General features: G+C 35.5%; 1 protein-coding gene across 10 annotated transcripts in view; it reads left to right on the plus strand.

Moving 5' to 3' along the window:
* Nucleotides 1-12,841, plus strand: part of GUCY1A1 (guanylate cyclase 1 soluble subunit alpha 1) — a 51,768-nt gene extending 38,927 nt beyond the window's left edge. For 9 of the 10 annotated variants that reach the window (XM_039876210.1, XM_039876211.1, XM_039876206.1 and 6 more), the window contains 3 exons: nucleotides 279-422; nucleotides 4,605-4,759; nucleotides 7,930-8,257. In XM_039876210.1, coding sequence (XP_039732144.1) covers nucleotides 279-422; nucleotides 4,605-4,759; nucleotides 7,930-8,131 — 501 coding nt within the window. In that variant the 3' untranslated portion in view covers nucleotides 8,132-8,257. Of the gene's footprint in view, nucleotides 1-278; nucleotides 423-4,604; nucleotides 4,760-7,929 lie in introns of all 10 variants that reach the window. The other variant, XM_039876214.1, reaches the window with a different exon arrangement.
* The last annotated feature ends 6,190 nt before the right edge of the window (nucleotides 12,842-19,031 follow it).

A 19,031-nucleotide genomic window follows, 5' to 3' on the forward strand; every position in this document is an offset into this window, starting at 1 on the left:
TTCCTTTCTCACCTGCATTTCTCCATACTAGAAGTTTTGGATAGGAAGAGTAAGATGATATGATGTTACAATAAATATTTAAAGGAAGAGGAAAATGCAGCTGTTATAATTTGGTGAATTATTTGTGGAATTAAATTAACTATTAGCTTTTTGTAGCCAGTATCGAAGACAGATAATGTCGAGATTTCTGCTATATGGTTCTTAATTTCTGCTTTATGTTATATGGGATGATTCTTTCTGAGCTTTAATTTGTAATAAGGAAAATCTGTTATGTGTAGGTGGAGACCATTGGCGATGCATATTGTGTGGCTGGGGGATTACACAAAGAAAGTGATACCCATGCCATTCAGATAGCACTGATGGCCCTGAAGATGATGGAGCTCTCTGACGAAGTCATGTCTCCCCATGGAGAACCAATCAAGGTAAGGCAGATCATGTATTGTCCAGGAAATGAGAGTAAGTGCTAATTAGCTTGTTATCTAAAGAATGGTGTATCAGTCGGGGTTATTTGCTGGGAGCGAACTCTCTTATTTTAGAAGGAAAAAATGTACTACATGGTACTGAATGGTTTACAGAGTCATTGAGAGGACCAAAGACGCCAGCTACAAGCTGAGCTTTCAAAAAATGGCTCCCAAAGCCACGCTTCAGAACCACTGATATTTCCATGATCAGGAAGTTGGCTCCAGAACTATTCCACCACAGCCACAGTCAGGAAACTGCCTTTTTTAGAAAGCTGCTGCCTCTACTGCTGGCCACGGGACAAAACTGCACCTGCTATAATTTGAATTAGCAACATGGAAATCCGGCATCATGACATGCACAAAATGAGTGACTGGGAACTAGGCTTTCTGCTAAACATGTCATGGAAAACCCAAAGACTTCTACAATTGTGCCTGCACTTGGAAGTGACAAAAGTACAGTCACAGCAGAAATCCTGGCTTCCAAATCTCATGCAAGTGTATCCGATCCACCAAACCTAAATACACCTAGAAATTGCCACTGAGTTTGGAAAATCTAATTTTTAGTTTTCCGATCTCTGTAGGGGTGGACATTACAGTAGAATTGTCCAGGGCATATAAAATTCAAAAATTTCTAGGTGAGCCAGATCCCTGAATAATATCGTAATGCAAATGAGAAAATAAAATTAACATGCTAGGGATTGGTTTAATAGATAGAACATGAACAGGTTATCGTTATTTGTGGCACTAGTGGTGAATCTGCCACTTAATTTTTATCAATTGATGACCTTCAGAAATAGACCTTTGATATAGAATCCTACCTACCTGGTATGCTATAAGCTATGTAGAGAAGAAAGAAAAAATTAAACAAAACTAGAATATTTAGAAATTTAGTTTTGGCTCTCTTTTTTTTAAAGATAGTTCTAGATTATTCTGTTTTATTATTAGATTTTTTTTTAGAAGAAAAAGCACTAGGCGATAATAATAATACAATAAAAAAAAGGTACTGCTACTCTTGGCTCTCTTTAATGTTAATGCAAACCATACATGTTAGCCTTCATAAATGTTTTCTAGGTTGACTGTCTACTCAGTTATATATTGTGATGTGACATACTGCCATATGTTTACTACTATAAAAACACAAACCTTTTATTATGTATGGATTCTGTGCATCAGAAATTTGGATGAGGCATTGCAGGAATACCTCGCCTCTGCTCACAGTATCTGATACTCCTGCTGAGGAAGTCAAATGATTGAGGGCATATGGAATAGTTGGATGCATCACTTGGACTGAAGGACCCATTCCAAGATGGCTGCTTCACTTACCTGCCTGGCTGCTTGTTGGGGTTGGCTGAAAGGTTGGGCTCAGCTAGGACCATTCGCCTATGTGCTTACATGCGTTGTAACCTCAGAGTGCTCTCACTTCTTATATTCTGGTCAAAGCAATCTTACACCTGCACAGAGTGGAGGAGACTTAGACCCCATGTCTTAATAGGAAGAGTGTGTGATAATTTGCAACTGTGTTTTAAAAGCATCACAGTTTCTGACTTTTCCTGACTTAATGTCTGTAATTGCACTTTTTAAAAGAAGATAATTATGCAACCTCCCCCCGACCTCCGCTTTTTGTGAGAGAACTTGTGGCATCAAAGTACATTTTTTAAATCAGCAATTTGCACTTGTATTTTGTAATTAAGACATGTTATGTTTGTGTGGGAATTAGTGACGGGAGTTTTGTTATTTGTAGAAATATATTTTTAGAGTTTTATAGTAGGAGGAATTATTTGTAGCTAGTTTCAAAGATAATTACCTGGGCAATAATAGTTTACCTTTAACGACCTGTAAAGTGAGATGTTAAACATACCTTTGTATTTGTACTAATCTAGGAAATATCTGATGGTCTTAGGAGCTACCCATGAAATAATACAGAGGCAGAAGTGAAAAGTAATTTTAGTAGAGATAGATAATGCGTATATGAGGGAGGATATTGTGACTTAAATATTGTCTTAGTTAATCTTTAAAACAGCATTATGAATAGGAACCCCCAATTTACTATGGACAAGCATAGTCAAGTTTCTCATGCATCTGGATTTGGAGTCATGGCTATCTGGCTTCAAAGCCCAGGTTTTTACTCCTAGGCTTAGGAAGCTGAAGGTGGACTGATGGCAGAGACTAGAGAGCTGAAGTAGCAATATAAGTCAGTGAGTGGAAAGTGAACTTGGACATGAACTTCTGGAACCCCTCCTTCCCTATTCCTAGAATCCTGTGATGAGAAGATACCTATGTTAAAAATGCTCCCCAAATGGGAGACTCCCTCAGCCGGTTTCCATCCAAGTTTTTACCAAGAGATAATATTCTGTCTTTGTCTCTTATTATTTCACATAGAAGTATATACACCCAGGAAAAAGGACAGGATGTGCATCTTAAACTTTGGAACATTTTCTTGTTCCTACATTTGGAATATTCCCTAATAAAAAAAAAGTTATGGAGTTGAGAGTGAGATTCAGAAGTGGAGAAGGGAAAGAGGGAGGGAGAGCAGCATGGAGGTAGCCGAAGGGACACTTGATTTTATCTGCATTATTTAGATTTTCATAAGGAGAATGTATATATTAATTATGAAATAGAAAAATAAAATATTATGATAAGTTTATCATATAAAGTGGTGAGTGACAAGTACAGAGAGAAAAACTAGTTTAACCAGAAGACTGTCAAAATAGAGCAAAAACTTCTCCATCAAAACGTGCTTAACTTGTGGCTGGTATTAATAGACAGAAGATAGCTTTTTCTCATTTTTCTTGTTTGTTTGTTTATATTGTTTAGTGGTTATACATGTAAAACCACGTTCTCTAAAGAAGAAAAAGCCAGATGCAACAGACATTTAAGTTTTGCTGCTCCACGTAAAACCGTGACAAAGAAGGGACTTTGTCTTTTTTATGTTTTTATATGATATAAATATATAAAAATATATTTTATAGATGAAGAAATAGAGGGAAGTAAAGAGACTTATAGTCAGACTACGCATTTTAGCAAAGTTTGGTTTAGAATGTAAATGACTTGATTCATAATATAGTGCTTTTATTTGAAAATTTTGCAGAATTCATGATTTGACATCTTATGAGCAAATAATTTGGGAAAGTTTCTAACAGATTTCAGAAATTAGCTATAAAATGAAGCAGAATTGGAACCTTCTGAGTTCTAAATTACATCTAAGTTATTGAGCACTTGACCTTTGTTTAAAATGCATATATCTAATAAAACTTATTTTTAAATGGACAACTGATATAGAAGTTGAAAATAATACACATGGTATGTGATTGTCATTTAAAATATCCCCATTTTAACTTTGTTGTAGCAGTAATTTAAGACTTTGTGCATCCTCTAGGATAATCAAATATTCAGATTTTCTAGAAGACCGCAATTTAAAATATTTAGTCCCAATGGCTCTCCAAATCATTATTAACTTTCAGAAGTCCTAAACTTTTACCCCACTCCAATATCCCAGACTGCATCTTATACCTAGATATGGCACAATGCTGGTTTTCCATGGGTCCAGATGTTTTAAACGAAAGGGTGTGTAGTTACTATAATCTGGGCCTCAGCAACAACTTCCTGCTTCCTCTTATTTTTTGCTTAAATATTACAATTCCCTTTCTCTAGTTGTTAATCATTTAAAACATTCTTTTAAAGCAAAATGCCTAAAAACCCACACTTTATATAGTGAGACCTAGCTGCTTCTGCCTCTCTCTGACAGAGTTTTGGGAAATAACTCCTGTTGTCCAGAAATTACACCTATCTCACTTGATGAACAGAGCAAGTTCACATAAACAGCCCATAGACTGTCTTGTCACTGTGGTGACTGTGATAGGTACATCTGAAAATTTGTCTCAGATGTCGAAGGCAGGTGAAATAACAGTGCTTTGTATAATTAATCTAAGTGCATAAATGGAGAGAGTTAAGAGGTGTGACTGATTCTGGACTGGTAATTTTTAATTGGCTGTGAGGAGTAGAGGGAAGTTGGCTGGAGGTTTCGAAGAAGGAGGGGTTGGTGTAATGAGAACAGCTGGTAAAACTTAGGGCATTCAAACAATAGCGACAAGTGAGAAGTATTCTACAAATGACCAGAAACACTGTGGTACCTTTTGTTTTCAGATGCGAATCGGATTGCATTCTGGGTCAGTTTTTGCTGGAGTTGTTGGAGTTAAAATGCCCCGTTACTGTCTTTTTGGAAACAACGTCACTTTGGCTAACAAATTTGAGTCCTGCAGTGTACCACGGAAAATCAATGTCAGTCCAACAACTTACAGGTACTGCTGCATTGACCACCTGAAATCTATTATTTTATTATTTTATTGAGAGAAATGGTATCTGGTCAAGGAGTAAAGAAAAACTTCCACTGTATGTGGACATCTGCCCTGGGACTGTTGCTGCTATTTTTGGATTTTACTGCCATCAAGCTTTCATCCAAATGATTATATTTTTCCAAATTGTTTTCCTTATAAATTTTTATCTTTATTGGAAAATGATTTAATGAACATTTCTAACTCTGCAACACTCTGCGTTTATCTGGAAGTTTCTTTAAAAAGCATGGGATTTGTATTCAGAAGACATGTCTTACAAGTTCCAAATACAAGGCTTACCAGATGTGTGATCTTGAGCAAGGCAGTTAATTAATTCAAATGATGTAAAGGTTATGATTTAATTACCATATTTAATAGGAAATGTTGGGCTGATGTGGACAGAAAACTTTTTAAATTTGTCAATCACCTATAGTTTTATACATTTTTATTTATTTAACCCTTACAGTTTTATACATTTTTACAATTAATTTTTACACATTTCATACATACAGAAAGACATCTAAGAAAATACAACATCCATGAGGCCGATACCAGTTTTAACAGACATCAACATTTTGCTATATTTGTTTCACATCCCTGTTTTAGAAATAAAATATTGTCCCCATTCATTTACTATCTGACATGCTAGACCTCCATACCCCTTAGGGCAGTAGTCTCCAGCCTTTTTGACACCAGGGACCAGTGCTCCTGTGAGAATCTAATGCCTGATGATCTGAGATGGAGCTGAGGCGGTGATGCTAGGGCTGGAGAGTGGCTGCAAATGCAGATGAAGCTTCTCTCTTTCTCCCCCGCTACTCACCTCCTGAATTCATCACTTCCTAACAGGCCACGGACTGTTACTGGTCTGTGGCCTGGGGGTTGGGGACCCCTGCCTTAGGGTTTGTAGGAACATCTGAGAACACATACATCCTGCAGACAGGTAGGCTCTCAAAGAGGGAGGCAATAAGGCACTTAGAGCAATAAAATATGTCGCTTCTGTTTACCAGGAAGGACCATGGACAGAAAGAGGCCAGAAGTGTAATTCTCATTTATCTTTCTCCTGATAGAAAAATAAAACCAAAGAAAAATAGATTTCTACCAAATCTGTTCATTTCCTTTTATGACTTGCCTTGAATCCACTCAACATTATATTTTTGAGATTTTTTTTTTCTTGAGGAAATATAAATCTAGTTTTTACAAATCTAGTTTATTTATTTAAACTGTTTCCAATGCCGTGGTGTGCTGGTAAACCAGCTTTGAGGAGTGAAGTGGAGAATCCCTGCTGACTAACATTTACCAATTTCTGTAGTGTAAATACTTTTACCATGGCAGGTTTTGAGCCACCGATGGCTTGCAAATTCCTCAGTATTTTATAGTTGGCTCTCACAAGCCAGTATGAGCCAGATCAAACATGTCACTATATATGCATGTGATAGAATATGTATTCTAGAGTACGAATAAGCCAGAATCTGTCTTCTACCCATGGTTAATTAGAGTATATTCTGTTTTTTATTATTATAAAAATGAGTTGATAAATATTCTTATATATATATATGTCTCTATATAATATACCTATACATACTATTCCCAGATCATGGGCTATACCCATTTTCAACTTTACTAAGGATCACTTAGCTGTTCAAATTGGTTTTACCAATCTGTATTCTACCAATGGTATATGAAGGTTTCTTTTCCCCAAAGCCTGATATTATCAGACTTAATCATTGTTACCAATATGATGAGTGTTATGGGACATCTTATTGATGCTTAATCAATCTTGTGTAATTTATTTATTTAATTTTCACAACTGTCTTCAGAGACATGTACTATTCTTCCCATTTTAAAGATTAGAAAACTGACATCTTTGCCACTATTTATACCTAAATCTACCAGTTTTAAGTGTATCTTTTTACTGTGGGATCTGTGTCTTTTCAGTATATATTACCAAATACTATGCCTTTTAAAAAATAGACAATTAAAAATATTTATGACTTCATCACTAAAGCATCATTTCATTAGTTTTTATTTTGCAGATTATTTTCATTGATATGCTGATAAAAATTAGTTAATAGAATGTTCGCATGTTTATTCTACTCAAGATCTGTTATTCTTGAGACCTAGATTTCTATTCAGTTATTTTTTTCAGTACATTGTGTCACAGTACCAAAATCTAATGCAGCACCATCATTTTATTTCATTTAGATGTGGCATCGCAGACTGGTGAATAGAAGGCCATAGTCTAGTTGGGTAAATGTGATAAGTGATTTTCTGTAGAAGTTGGTTTAGAGCCCAGAACTATTCAACATTCTTCATCCATGGACTGAATAATCGATTAGAGATATGCTTATTAACTTTGTGTTTGACAGAAAGCTAGGAAAGCAAATGAGAAGAGGAGCTGGTAACTTAATCAGTAGGATCAGGATTTAAAATGAGATAGATTAGTATAATGGACAAGTAGTAGCAAATAATAAAATTTCATAGAACAGATGGATTTAAGAAGGAAAAATATTGCAAATACCAGATGGGAAGTAGAGTGTCAGTATGTACAATTAAATCTCATTTTAATCCTACTGACCTAGAATTGTAAAAATTCCATTGAGAGATCAAAAGCTATTCTTACATTATTATATATATACACACACATATACATATATCTTATGTAAAACTCTTCCTTCCCAACTTCTTTCCCATGATTACTTCTCAGTAATATTTATGAAATGAATGAATCAATAAACGGACAGTGTTTTAACTCTTTCAACTTAGGAAGCCTTATTCTATAACATTATATTTATGTATTTTGTTTGCTATTATTAGACCTTTGGATTATTTTCCCCCACTACTGTAAGTTGCGCTGTTATACAGATTATATCTTTGCAAAAATATTTTATAATTCGTTTTTCCTAAGATGAGTGAAATACATTATTTGGTAGAATTTTTTTGTTACTGTGAATTGATTCTTTATTGTATTTCTGTGAAGATTTTTTTAAACATCATTAGGATTTTTTTGTCGATCGCAGTGAAGTGGGTGTTTTATTAATATTCTCAGGAATAGTCATTTAGTTATGTTGTCTTTTCTTGAGTAGACAGTTATGTCAGTTGTAAATTTTAATGGTAACATTTTTATTTTAATCTTTCAGATTACTCAAAGATTGTCCTGGTTTTGTGTTTACCCCTCGATCAAGGGAGGAACTTCCACCAAACTTCCCCAGTGATATTCCTGGAATCTGTTATTTTCTGGAAGCTTATCAACAAGGAACAAATTCAAAACCATGGTTCCAAAAGAAAGATGTTGAATATGGCAATGCCAATTTTTTAGGCAAAGCATCGGGAATAGATTAGCAAAATATATTCCTGATTATTATTCTTTGGGGTTTGACTCCTTGGAGCATATGTGGAATCTCTGAAAGCACTTTAGGATGCACATGGCTAAAGAGCAGTATTAAAATTTAAGGAGCTAAGTCACGATCTACTTTTTTTTCCACTTAACATGACAAAAAATGTATTCACTTCAATACTTCAACCCTTCAGTGAAAATAAGAAAAAGAAATCTCAAAAAGTGACTTTTGGGGGCCATTCCTGTTATATAACAATCACGTATTACTTATACTCAAAACTTAGCACATCATACATATATCAGATAGTTGTAGCGACCTGTACAATGTGATGGAGTTACTTGCAATCTTGTGTCCTGGTGGAATGCCATGGTTATTAAAGTGTATTTGTGATAGTGTTGCCTTAAAAAAGCTTTTAAATAGAAATTATAGTCTTCGATACCATAAGCTCTTTGAACCTTTCAACTCTGCATTTTATTATATTTCCTCATATAATTTTTAGCATATGTAACAAATAGATTGAATTTTTTTGTTGTACTATTCTTTTTTTTTCTTTTTTGAGAAAATAAGCCATTATGGGTTAGATGCAATCTGGATATAAAATAGATCTTATGTAAATATCAAAGATTATTTTATAAGAATATTCTTCATAACATATTGTGTCATTAACAATAAATATTTCCATTTGTTTTGACTTTTTTTTCCACACCTGGTAAAGGCTATTTTAATTCATATTAGCAATTTAAGTTCTATTCATTTTTTGTGTTATTGTATTCAGGATAAAAGAGGATTGCAGCTTATATTAAAATGCAATAATATCATTCTAATTTAATTCAACCAGAAGCAACATGAGAGTAAAGTAAGCATTCAGAGAACATTCCATAAAGTACAAAAATAAAATATTTACACACACACACACACACACACACACACACACAGAGTAATTTGGGTTTATTTCAGCAGACATTCTCCATTGCCATGCTGAGCCATAAAAGAAAATCGAAGTTCAGAATTGGGAAATAAGACTTGTTCTTTTTTTCTGACAGTGTATTTTTAAGTGTTTGTGTTGAACACTTTATTGTGTGTTTATGTCCTAAGAATCATCACGGATTTTTTTGTCTTATTAGGTACACATCTGTGAATTTTTTATTCTAATTGAAATATCTCAGTGATACTGTTTGAAGAGAATGTTAGTGCTGAAGAAAACAATGCTGTGATTTCATTATGGAAAATTTAAAACATTTTTCTGGAGCTTGAACTTTAATTTTTAATAATGTTAATCTAAGATCTCTGGTGTACTAAATATCTTACAGAGTTTGGTTTAGGATAAGGATTTGAGAAAGAGAAAAATGAACATTATAGTTTTTAAATCAACATTAGCAGAACTATAGATAGGCTGAACACTTTTTGGGGAATTCTAAGAAGTAACCCAGTTAAAAATTTTTTAAATTATCTCCACTAGTTCCCAGGCTACCCCATGGTTACCTCAGGAATAAAAAGTAATTACTGATTGGCCTCTAATATACGTAGGGTACTACTTTAGATATTACAATGATTATTATTAATTAAGTGATACCTCAGTGTCCTAAAAGATGAATTTGTCTCATTAAATTCCAATCCTATTGCAGGAAAATACCATAGGCCTTTGGAAAATATAGTTTCATAATTATATAAAAGTAATAAAAATACTTAAAAGGAAAATAAACACATACTTTTTTTTCCCCGTGGAACAGAATCCTTATTATAGGAATAATAATAGGAACTACAGGAAATTAAAAAGCATAAAATGTCTTTATCAAATATTTAAGCAGACTATAACTTGGCAATAATTTGTGTTCTAAAAGTTAGTAAGCCAATTAGAATTCAAAAAAATTTTCTCTGTGTGTTTAGAGAAAAATGCAAACAATCTGAATGAAAGCTATATGAGAATTCCTGGTACTATATCTGCAACCCTTCTATAAGTGTCACCAAAAATGTATTTTTCCAGATAAATTAAATAATCTGTGATAGGCTCCCCAGGCCAGCCTACAAAGGCTCATTAATGGACCTTAAGCAAGATGAACATACAGTATTTTCATGAGAGAATGCATTCAAAATCCACAACTGGATGTTAAAATATTTAAGCAATTCCTTTTCCCTCTGTCTTATCCAATTTGGAGGATAGAGGTTATGAAGACATTTTCAGACCAGACCAGGGGCAGAGAACCGAGAGGTAATCTTTAAGAAAGTAAGGGACCAAAATAGGAGCTCCAATTTAGGAGTAGAATTGAGGATGGAAAAGAGAATGGACAGAGGTCTATGACTGGTGTAGGGGCTAAGGGTTCTGAATCTTGTTGCCATATTATTCTAAAAAATATAATGTGGGGTCCCAAGCCTGCTTCCTATCAGCTTGTTTTTCCTGAGAATTCAAAGAGCTGTTCCTTCTGTTCTGATTTTATTGTTTCCATTCATGGCTTCTGGCCCCATTATTTTGTATCCATATACAAAATAAATTCATTTTTCATATATATTTTTCAAGCAAGCATTCAGTTCCACTGCAATTGTCTAAAGACATTTATATCGAGAAGCAAAGAGAAGTATAGAGTTAAAATATCTCTTCCCATTTTTCCTCATCTTTTTGTTTCCATCTAGATTTTGTAAGAAAATGCAAAGTTTGAACCTAAATACAAATAGATTCACTTACTCATTTTCATTTATTTATTCATTTCTTGAATGACTGCTATGTGCTGAGAATAATGCTGTTTTTGGAATTCAAAGATAAAGTATGGCCCACTTTATCAAGAAAGGAAAATGAAGGATGAAGATAAGTAATTACAAAATTCTGTGCAGAGACTCGGTGCTTGGAGAAGCGTCTTGGGCTTAGAGGAGTTCAGTAAGCAGAGGAAGAAGGACTTGGTCCAAGCAAGTAAACAAGTATGCACAAAGAAATGGAATCTTGGAGATGTGTAGTGTATCTTGATGGCAAGTGGCCTGGATGAGTTCGCAATGAGAACAAGGACAGAATGACTATTTGGACACAAATCATAGAGGGGGCTGTTTGTGATGTTAAGGTGAATGATTATTATTATTAATCATCATTATTATTAATTACCATGGAGCCCTTTGTTCATAACAAATCTTATAAGAGAAAAAAAAAGCTAAAGAAAAAAAGTAAATCATTGGCTTCTGCCTCCCTCCCAACAGTTTTAAAACTAGTAGGCAAGGGAGATGTCAAATGTTAAAGGAAGAAATGGTATGAAAGGCAGGGTCAGAAGCAGCAAGGATAATGACGCGTACTGACTTGCAGAAATGACCAAATGAACATTCTTCTATATCGCAGAAGAAAATGATTCATGCTATATCTTGGGTATTTTACTATAAGTAAGAACATGAAGCTGGATGTCTGGCATGGGAATTTGATATTGCTCTCCCAGTCATTAGTCCTTCATATCCTTTGGTAGGAAGGAAAGAAGAGTTTGCTTCTGCATTTTACTAAACTTTCCTCCAAATTCTTCTCCCTGATATTGCCTGTCATGCCAAGGCAGACCCTGCCAGGCCTGTCCTATGGTTAGGTTAGAAGCAGCCATAGGATGGAAAAAGGTGTTCCATGGGAGACATAGCAAATGAAAGGATGAAGGGGAGTGTTTTCTCCACATAGTGCTAGGGAGATAGACATGGTCCCCTGAGATTCCCCAGTTGAGAAAGTGCCCAAATGGAACTTTACATGCAAATCTCAAATGAAGTCGGGGGCTATCAAATGCTTGAAAGCCACATTAAGTCCCCGTTAAAGCAACAGTTAATAGTCCCAAAGAGAATGGGTTAATGAACTATTGTAGTTTAAGTGCATGGATTGTCACTATTTGTAAGTGAAAAGGAATCTCTTTGATACATAGTTGTTGGGGTGGCTTGATAGATCGCTACCCCTCACTGAACAATAAAACATAAAGAGTTCGTTTTGCCTGATTGTACACTTTGGTGCTATTTCACTCTTTAGATATCTGTACTTAGTTAAATGAAGGCAGACTTGAAGGGTGGAAGCATGAGAGGATATGACCCATGATTTGAGAGGTGGGAGGACAGTGCCTGGACCAGAGCCCTTGCAATTCCTGTACAGAAGGACTTAACCATCTCCTGCAAAACAAAAAGTCAGTGCTGCAGGGATGATAGGGAAGTGCAATTCCTTTGTCTAATCACGGGCTAAAAGCAGGGACAGCTTGCTTTATTAAGCAGAGAACGCCAAAATGCAATTTTGAACCTAAGCCTACAGTTTTATAATGCATGTCTTTGTTGGGATTTTTCTCAAGTCCTGAGAAATCTTGGTATCATCTGAGAAGGGAAGAATCACTCCTGTTCTGAGAGCCATGAGCTTGGGAAGTACTTAGTTCCTTGCTGAGTTTCCTTCTCTTTGCTTGTTTGCTTCCAGATTTTACATACACTGTGGTTCCCTTTTAAATCCTCCTTTTATTATATTTATGATGTATTATACTCCTTTGGTATTCTTACTTTAAGCCACTTAAAACATTTTACATTTTATTGGCATCTAGCTTTCTCTTTAAGCAGCTGTGCTCTTAACCTGCCATGTCTGCATCTGTTTTGGCTAGTTCACATGAACTATACACGTTTTCATCCAAAACTGTTTTCTTTTTTCTTTAATGCTCATTTCTTCCCATATTCAGTGCATGATAAAAAAAAATAGCAAAGGCTGTATATGCATAGATTCTAATTTAAAAAAAAAAAACTAAGCTAAAGGGAGGAAGAAGTCATATTCTGAAAGTCAGGCTTTTTTTTATCATCAGTGCAGATTTTTTCCATCATAATAAACTTAGTTTCAGGAAAACGTCAATATTTTAGATTTAAACATTGAGACAGGAACAGGACAAAAGTTAAATGGAAGATCCAAGACTTAATCTCAAACATTCTGATAGAAGATTTTGGATAAGTTTGTGCTGCCTTTAAATTTCTGAAGTATTTAATGTCATAATATTAAATTGCCAATAAACCTTACAGATTGTGAAGAAATCTGCTTGGCAGAAAAGTACTTCGCATAATGCCCAAATCTTAAAGTAAGATGTTTGTTTAGTCTGAAATGTTGCCAAACCCATCTGTGTTTAGGAAAGAACTATGAGGTGGTCTCAGAGAAAACTAGAAACAGAAACAAAAATGCTGTTACATAAATTGGACAATCTAACATACACACCTGGAATAAAAGGGACAAACTGAAGCCTTTTGGAAAATTATAGTGACAGAGGTCATGGAATTCGGTGCCTTTAGAAATGATGATGCCCCTTGACTCAAGGATGTGCAGCACCCAGACCCTGTTTTATCACAGTGAGCTGCCTTCTTCCCCAAACAACTTGCATCTTGCAAAACTGAAGTGAATAAAAATATACTAGTACTTGAGAATTTACTGCTTCTTCACCTCTTCCTGCATGTAAATTAAAGACACTCTGCAAAATCTTAACATGGAAATGATATTCACTAATCTTGAACAGTGTTCTCCAGCCTTTTAGATTCCTGCACACTATGAGTAAAACAGAACATTGACAATATATTATAAATGTAACATGTTTATAATACAAATATTAACATTTATGTTTAATAAATATAACACGCTGCTCTCAAGCTGAATATTACGATATAGTAGTAAAGTTTATTTTATTTTTTTAAGTGAATGTGACTATAAATAGGAATGTTAGTATTTTCTTCTTTTACCCCAGTGTATCATCTTTATATTTTACTTTGGAAACTGCTACAATTGGCCAATGGGTCTTTGGTTTCATTGAGTCACATATCGCTTTGAGAACTGGATAAAAGATACAGACCATCACTCCTTCAAAAATGTGCATATAACCTTATAACCCAAGGCATATATTTCTGGAGGTTTAGGTACTCTCAGGAGTCCACTCCTCGGCCATGCCAGTGAGGTAGCACAGACCCTCAGACTAAGAACATGTTATTTGGAGGGACAAAAATAATAAGGTTGAAATGAGAATGAATGGGAAAAAGTCTGTGACTTTTGGTTTGGAAAAACTATTTTCGGTTTTTGAGGATAAAGAAAATTTGTGTGCGTTTGTGTGTGTGTGCACGCATGTGTGCAAATATGTGTGTGTATGTGTGTGTGTATGTTTGCTCTTTTCTGTGGATCGATTCATGGGCCTTCATATATAGGCAACTAAAGTTTTCAGCAAATAGCATATCTCTCAACATATTTTTCTCTGGTTTTTGGTAAATGTGCATTGCTATTGATACTCCAATTTTTTTCCCCCTAATTTAAGTATTTCATTTTCTCTCTGTGCTAAAGAGGACGGCTATTGGACCTTGCACTGAAAACCTTGACACTAACAACACTCCTTTTATTATAACTTTCACAGTTGCTTTAAATAACATGTTTATTTTGAGTTCTGCTTCTGGCAGAGTTGCAAAGTCTATCAAATATTATCCTGTGTCTCAGAAGCTTGTTAGCTGCCACATAAATATTGTAATAAAGGTGTTTAAATAAAATTCTTCTTAAAATTTAAAACGAGTTCTGTTTGAAAAGAAAAGTGAACCATTGAATCGAATAAAAACAATATTGTTCCAAGTCATACAAATGTATTTGTTCTGATACAGAGAAAGGAAACCTCCAAGATAACTGTGTGGAAACACAGGACCCATAACCTTGTTTCAGGCTTTTGCTATGTACAGATCAATGCATCCAAAATCCATTTTCAAAAGGCTATTGTTAATAGCTCATGCGTATCCTACACAAACTACCTGTCTTTTCCACCCCATTTCTTTAGTTGTTGCTCACTCATTTTATGGGCCTAATGTATGCCATAGCCTGGTGGCATGGATCCATAGGACAAGTTGGGACAATTGCTCTTAGAAAGTGCCACCACAAGCAAAAACTAGACTCATTTATTCCTATGGAACTGGGAACACTAATGTCCACCAGCTTGCCAGGAAGCAGCAGAGGGGGCATCATCGACTTGTGCACCCTAACTGAAGTAGGTTCCACTTGGGGGATTCTGAGAATGGTAAACAGCACCACTTTCTTTCCAAGGCACCATGTGCAACCTGGGGCTGTACTTCTTGTGTGGAAGCCCAGCATTAATTTCTCTTTATTCTGAAAACACCGCTGTGTACAGTAGGGGTAGGAAAGAATAAAGAAGGGACACGAGCTCTTCAAGTGTTTAACGCAGTACTGTGATCATGAGGCCTGCAGATGACTGTGAGATCTCTCCAAAATAAGGCCATCCTTGATTACTCAGAAAAGCTTCCTGGATGGATAACTGACTGATTATTTATGCAAACGCTGTAAGCTATTGTCCCCGAGATTGGAGTCATAGTTAGAATGGTGCTATAAAATTTCCCCTGACTGGCTGAAGTCAAAGACACCACCCAGGCCAGATCGTACACCATCAGGTTAATTACATCTGGGATAAAAATAAATGACAGTTACTGTGAACCTGCGCCAAAGAGTAATACCTAAGCCATAGACTAGAAGATGAAATGGTAGAATTGGAATCTAGAGAAGTCAATGAATTAGCCTACAGAGGTTTTACTGGATTTACTCTTAATTGTATAATCAGTATCGTTAGCACAATCCATGATAAGTAATGTCATGATATTTATTCACAGACTCATCACTGAAATGTGACTCATCTTCTCCTCTGGATATTTTTTCCCTACCCCAAAGAAAATAGTTTTGTATGCTGCTCCGCTTCTTTCCCGGCTTTCTAGCTTCACTGCTGGCTTTTTCTCGAACCTCATTCTCAACTCACAGGATGACCTACCTCCTACTACATATTCTTGATGTTCAAATGTAATGAAAAAAAAAATGGAAAAATGAATTAGTGTTGGGAAATAGGCCAAGGATTTTGATGATAATGGAAGGAGGGTTTCCAGCCGTGAGAATACAGGTAGGAAAAAAATCTTTAGGACCTGAAATGCATCTGCCTTCAAAAAGAACGAAGACACGTTTTCAACTCCTCAAGTCCAAAACTAGTAAATAATGCTATTTCTTTGTAAAAATCCGCACACTTGTATAATACATACAACTGACTCAATAACTTTTAGATCGCTGAATAGAATTATACATAATTTATGTTTTCTCATTTTTTATTGGGATAATTACTCAATATTCATGAGTTTCTTTTCTGTTTAAGTCAACTACAACTAGTTTCTATTGCTTTCAATGCAGAATTATGACTGATGGAGAGACCAAGAATTTCCATGACAGTTAATCCTGGGATCCTGGAGACACATCCTTCTTTCAAAGAATGTTGCGGCCATACATTGGGGGAAGCGGGGCAGTATCTTACATTATATATAAACTATATCAGTATGATTCATGTGTGAAACACAAAACGGTCATCAGGAGAACAAGAGATAAGTACATAAAGTAACAGGATATGTTGGGAAATAAAGTGGAAGACTTTCTACTGTTGACATCTCCAGAAAATTAACATAGACATGTAACTTATATGTATGTCTCATGTTATAACGGCTGGGGCTGTTATAACAAAACACTGTCGACTGAGTGGCTTAGACAACAGACATTTATTTCTCATAGTTCTGGGGGCTGGAAAATCCAAGATGAAGGTGCTGGCAAATTTGATTCTTGAGGAGGCCCTTCTTCCTGGCCTGCTGTGTCCTCACATGGCAGACTCTCTTTTTATAAGGACACTAATCTCATCATAGGGGCCCTATCCTCACCCTCATGACCTCACCTAAACCTAATTAGCTCCCTAAAGCCCAAATACCTCCTAGTACCATCACATTGAAGATTAGGTAGGGCTTCAACTGATGAATTTTAAAGAATACAAACATTTTATCCTTAGAAGGTCTTCAAGAAATCTCAAAATTTAGTTCAGGAAAGATATTCAGCACACACTATTAGTATCTTATTGCTGCTGTAACAAATTACCAGAAACATGATGGCTTAAAACAACACAAATTTATTATTTTATAGTTCTGGAAATCAGTAGTCCTAAAATCAAGATCAGCAGGGTGGCATTCCTTCTGGAGGCTCTAGAGAAGAATCCTTTTTCTTGCCCATTCCAGCATCTACAGGCCCCCTGCATTATTTGGTTCATCGCTCCTTCCTTACATCACTCCAGAGCCTTTGCTTCATCACATCTTTTCTTTGATACTCCTGCTTCTCTCTTATAAAGACCTTTGTGATTATATTGGGCCCACTCAGAAAATCCAGGATACTCTGCTCTTATCAATATCCTTGCCTTAACTACATGTGCAAAGTCTTTTTTGTTAGGTAAGGTAACATATTCACAGACTCTGGGAATTAAGACAAGGACATGTTTGGATGGGGGAGGGGTGGGCATTATTTTGTCTACCACAACATACCTAATGTGACATATGTGGGAAGAGCTACGTCACAGCTCAAGACTTTCCAACTCCGTTCACTCTACAGTACTTTTTTGTTGTTGTTGTTGTTCAAGTGAATCACCTTTATCCAGGTTAGACTGGAAAAACAACAGATTTCCATAGCAAGCCCAAAAAGTAAGTCTGAGTAACCTTGGAAATTATGGCCAATTATTTGTGGTCTTTTTTACTGATTTCTTGGCAGAGATGAAAATGAAAGCAACAGGGTACAAAGAAGAAAGAAGAGCAGTTCAATCTAGTGAATGCACACTATTTTGGTAGCTAGAACAGAAAAACATACCTCAGGGTGATTTGATTTTCATTCTCTTAGGAGAATAGAATGGAACAAATATGAGCTGCTTTATTCTGCTGACTTTGGCTCTGATCGGGGGGTTGGACAGATAATAAAAGAAGGTATCAGAAAACCATGGCTTATATTCTCTACAATGCCACTTTTGGATTTAAGGATTAACTTAACTCAAACTCAGCACCTATGAAATGGACTCTTTATGTTATTATAAACACATTTCTTAAATGGATCATAAAGTTCACATTTGGTGAGCATTTCAACCAAAATGATAAGGTTTAACTGCCCCTGGGTGAGACTATAAGAAAGTATTTTTAGTTCTGGTTTCATGGGAATCTTAAAATATTCCAGGGCTTCTGAGAACACAATTCATTCCTTTACTAATTATTACTTCTGTGCTAAGATGTTAATTTTTCATTATTCTTCAACAAAGCAAAATGTGTAAGAGGTTTTCTGATGTAGAAAAATAAAGTTTTACTATGTGACCTTTAAAATACCTTTCAGTGCTCAAGGTAGATGAACCTTTGATATATTCATGGTAGATCTATCCTTATAAAAAAGTCTGACAATCTCTCCCAAGCACGTGTAAGTGTGGGCTGTAACCAAGGTAGGACCAGTTCATTTTTATTTTAATCAACTCGACCCCAAAAGGATAACATTAGAGCTAAATCTAATTTTCATAAGCTTTTGTTCAGAAATAAAACATTTTTATTTAATTATAAATATCCTGGTATAAATATTTGATGAGTTGATTTATTTTAATGCTTCTAATTATTATAACAGTTGAAGCCCTATCTAATCTTCAGTGTAATGGTATTAAGCATTGTCCTTATTTCTCTTTATTTCTATTTACTTACAGAGTTCAAACATTACATATATATATATATGTGTATATACATACACACACACACACACACACACACATATATATATATATGTGTGTGTGTGTGTGTGTGTATATTTGAATATATATTTAATGAGCCTCTGTGGTGGGGCTCAGAACATTAACTAACCTAAGTGTGTGGTAGATTATAGACTGAGGTGGGGATAGATTAACTAAAAGTCTGCTCATTTTGTACTCGGTTTTTTCCAGTTCATCTGTTACCTGTGAGAAACAACAACAGAGGCCAAATTATGGAAAGTTAAAAACGTCGGAGTCATGGTTCTTGGCTGTGGTGTCGGATCGGGCATCCCACTAGGGTAAAGCATAGAACATCACTGGATCTTGTGGGGACGTTTAGTAGTGGATAGAGCTGGT

This window comes from Pteropus medius, unplaced genomic scaffold, assembly GCF_902729225.1.
Source record: "Pteropus medius unplaced genomic scaffold, Ma_sr-lr_union100, whole genome shotgun sequence".
Taxonomy (NCBI): domain Eukaryota; kingdom Metazoa; phylum Chordata; class Mammalia; order Chiroptera; family Pteropodidae; genus Pteropus; species Pteropus medius.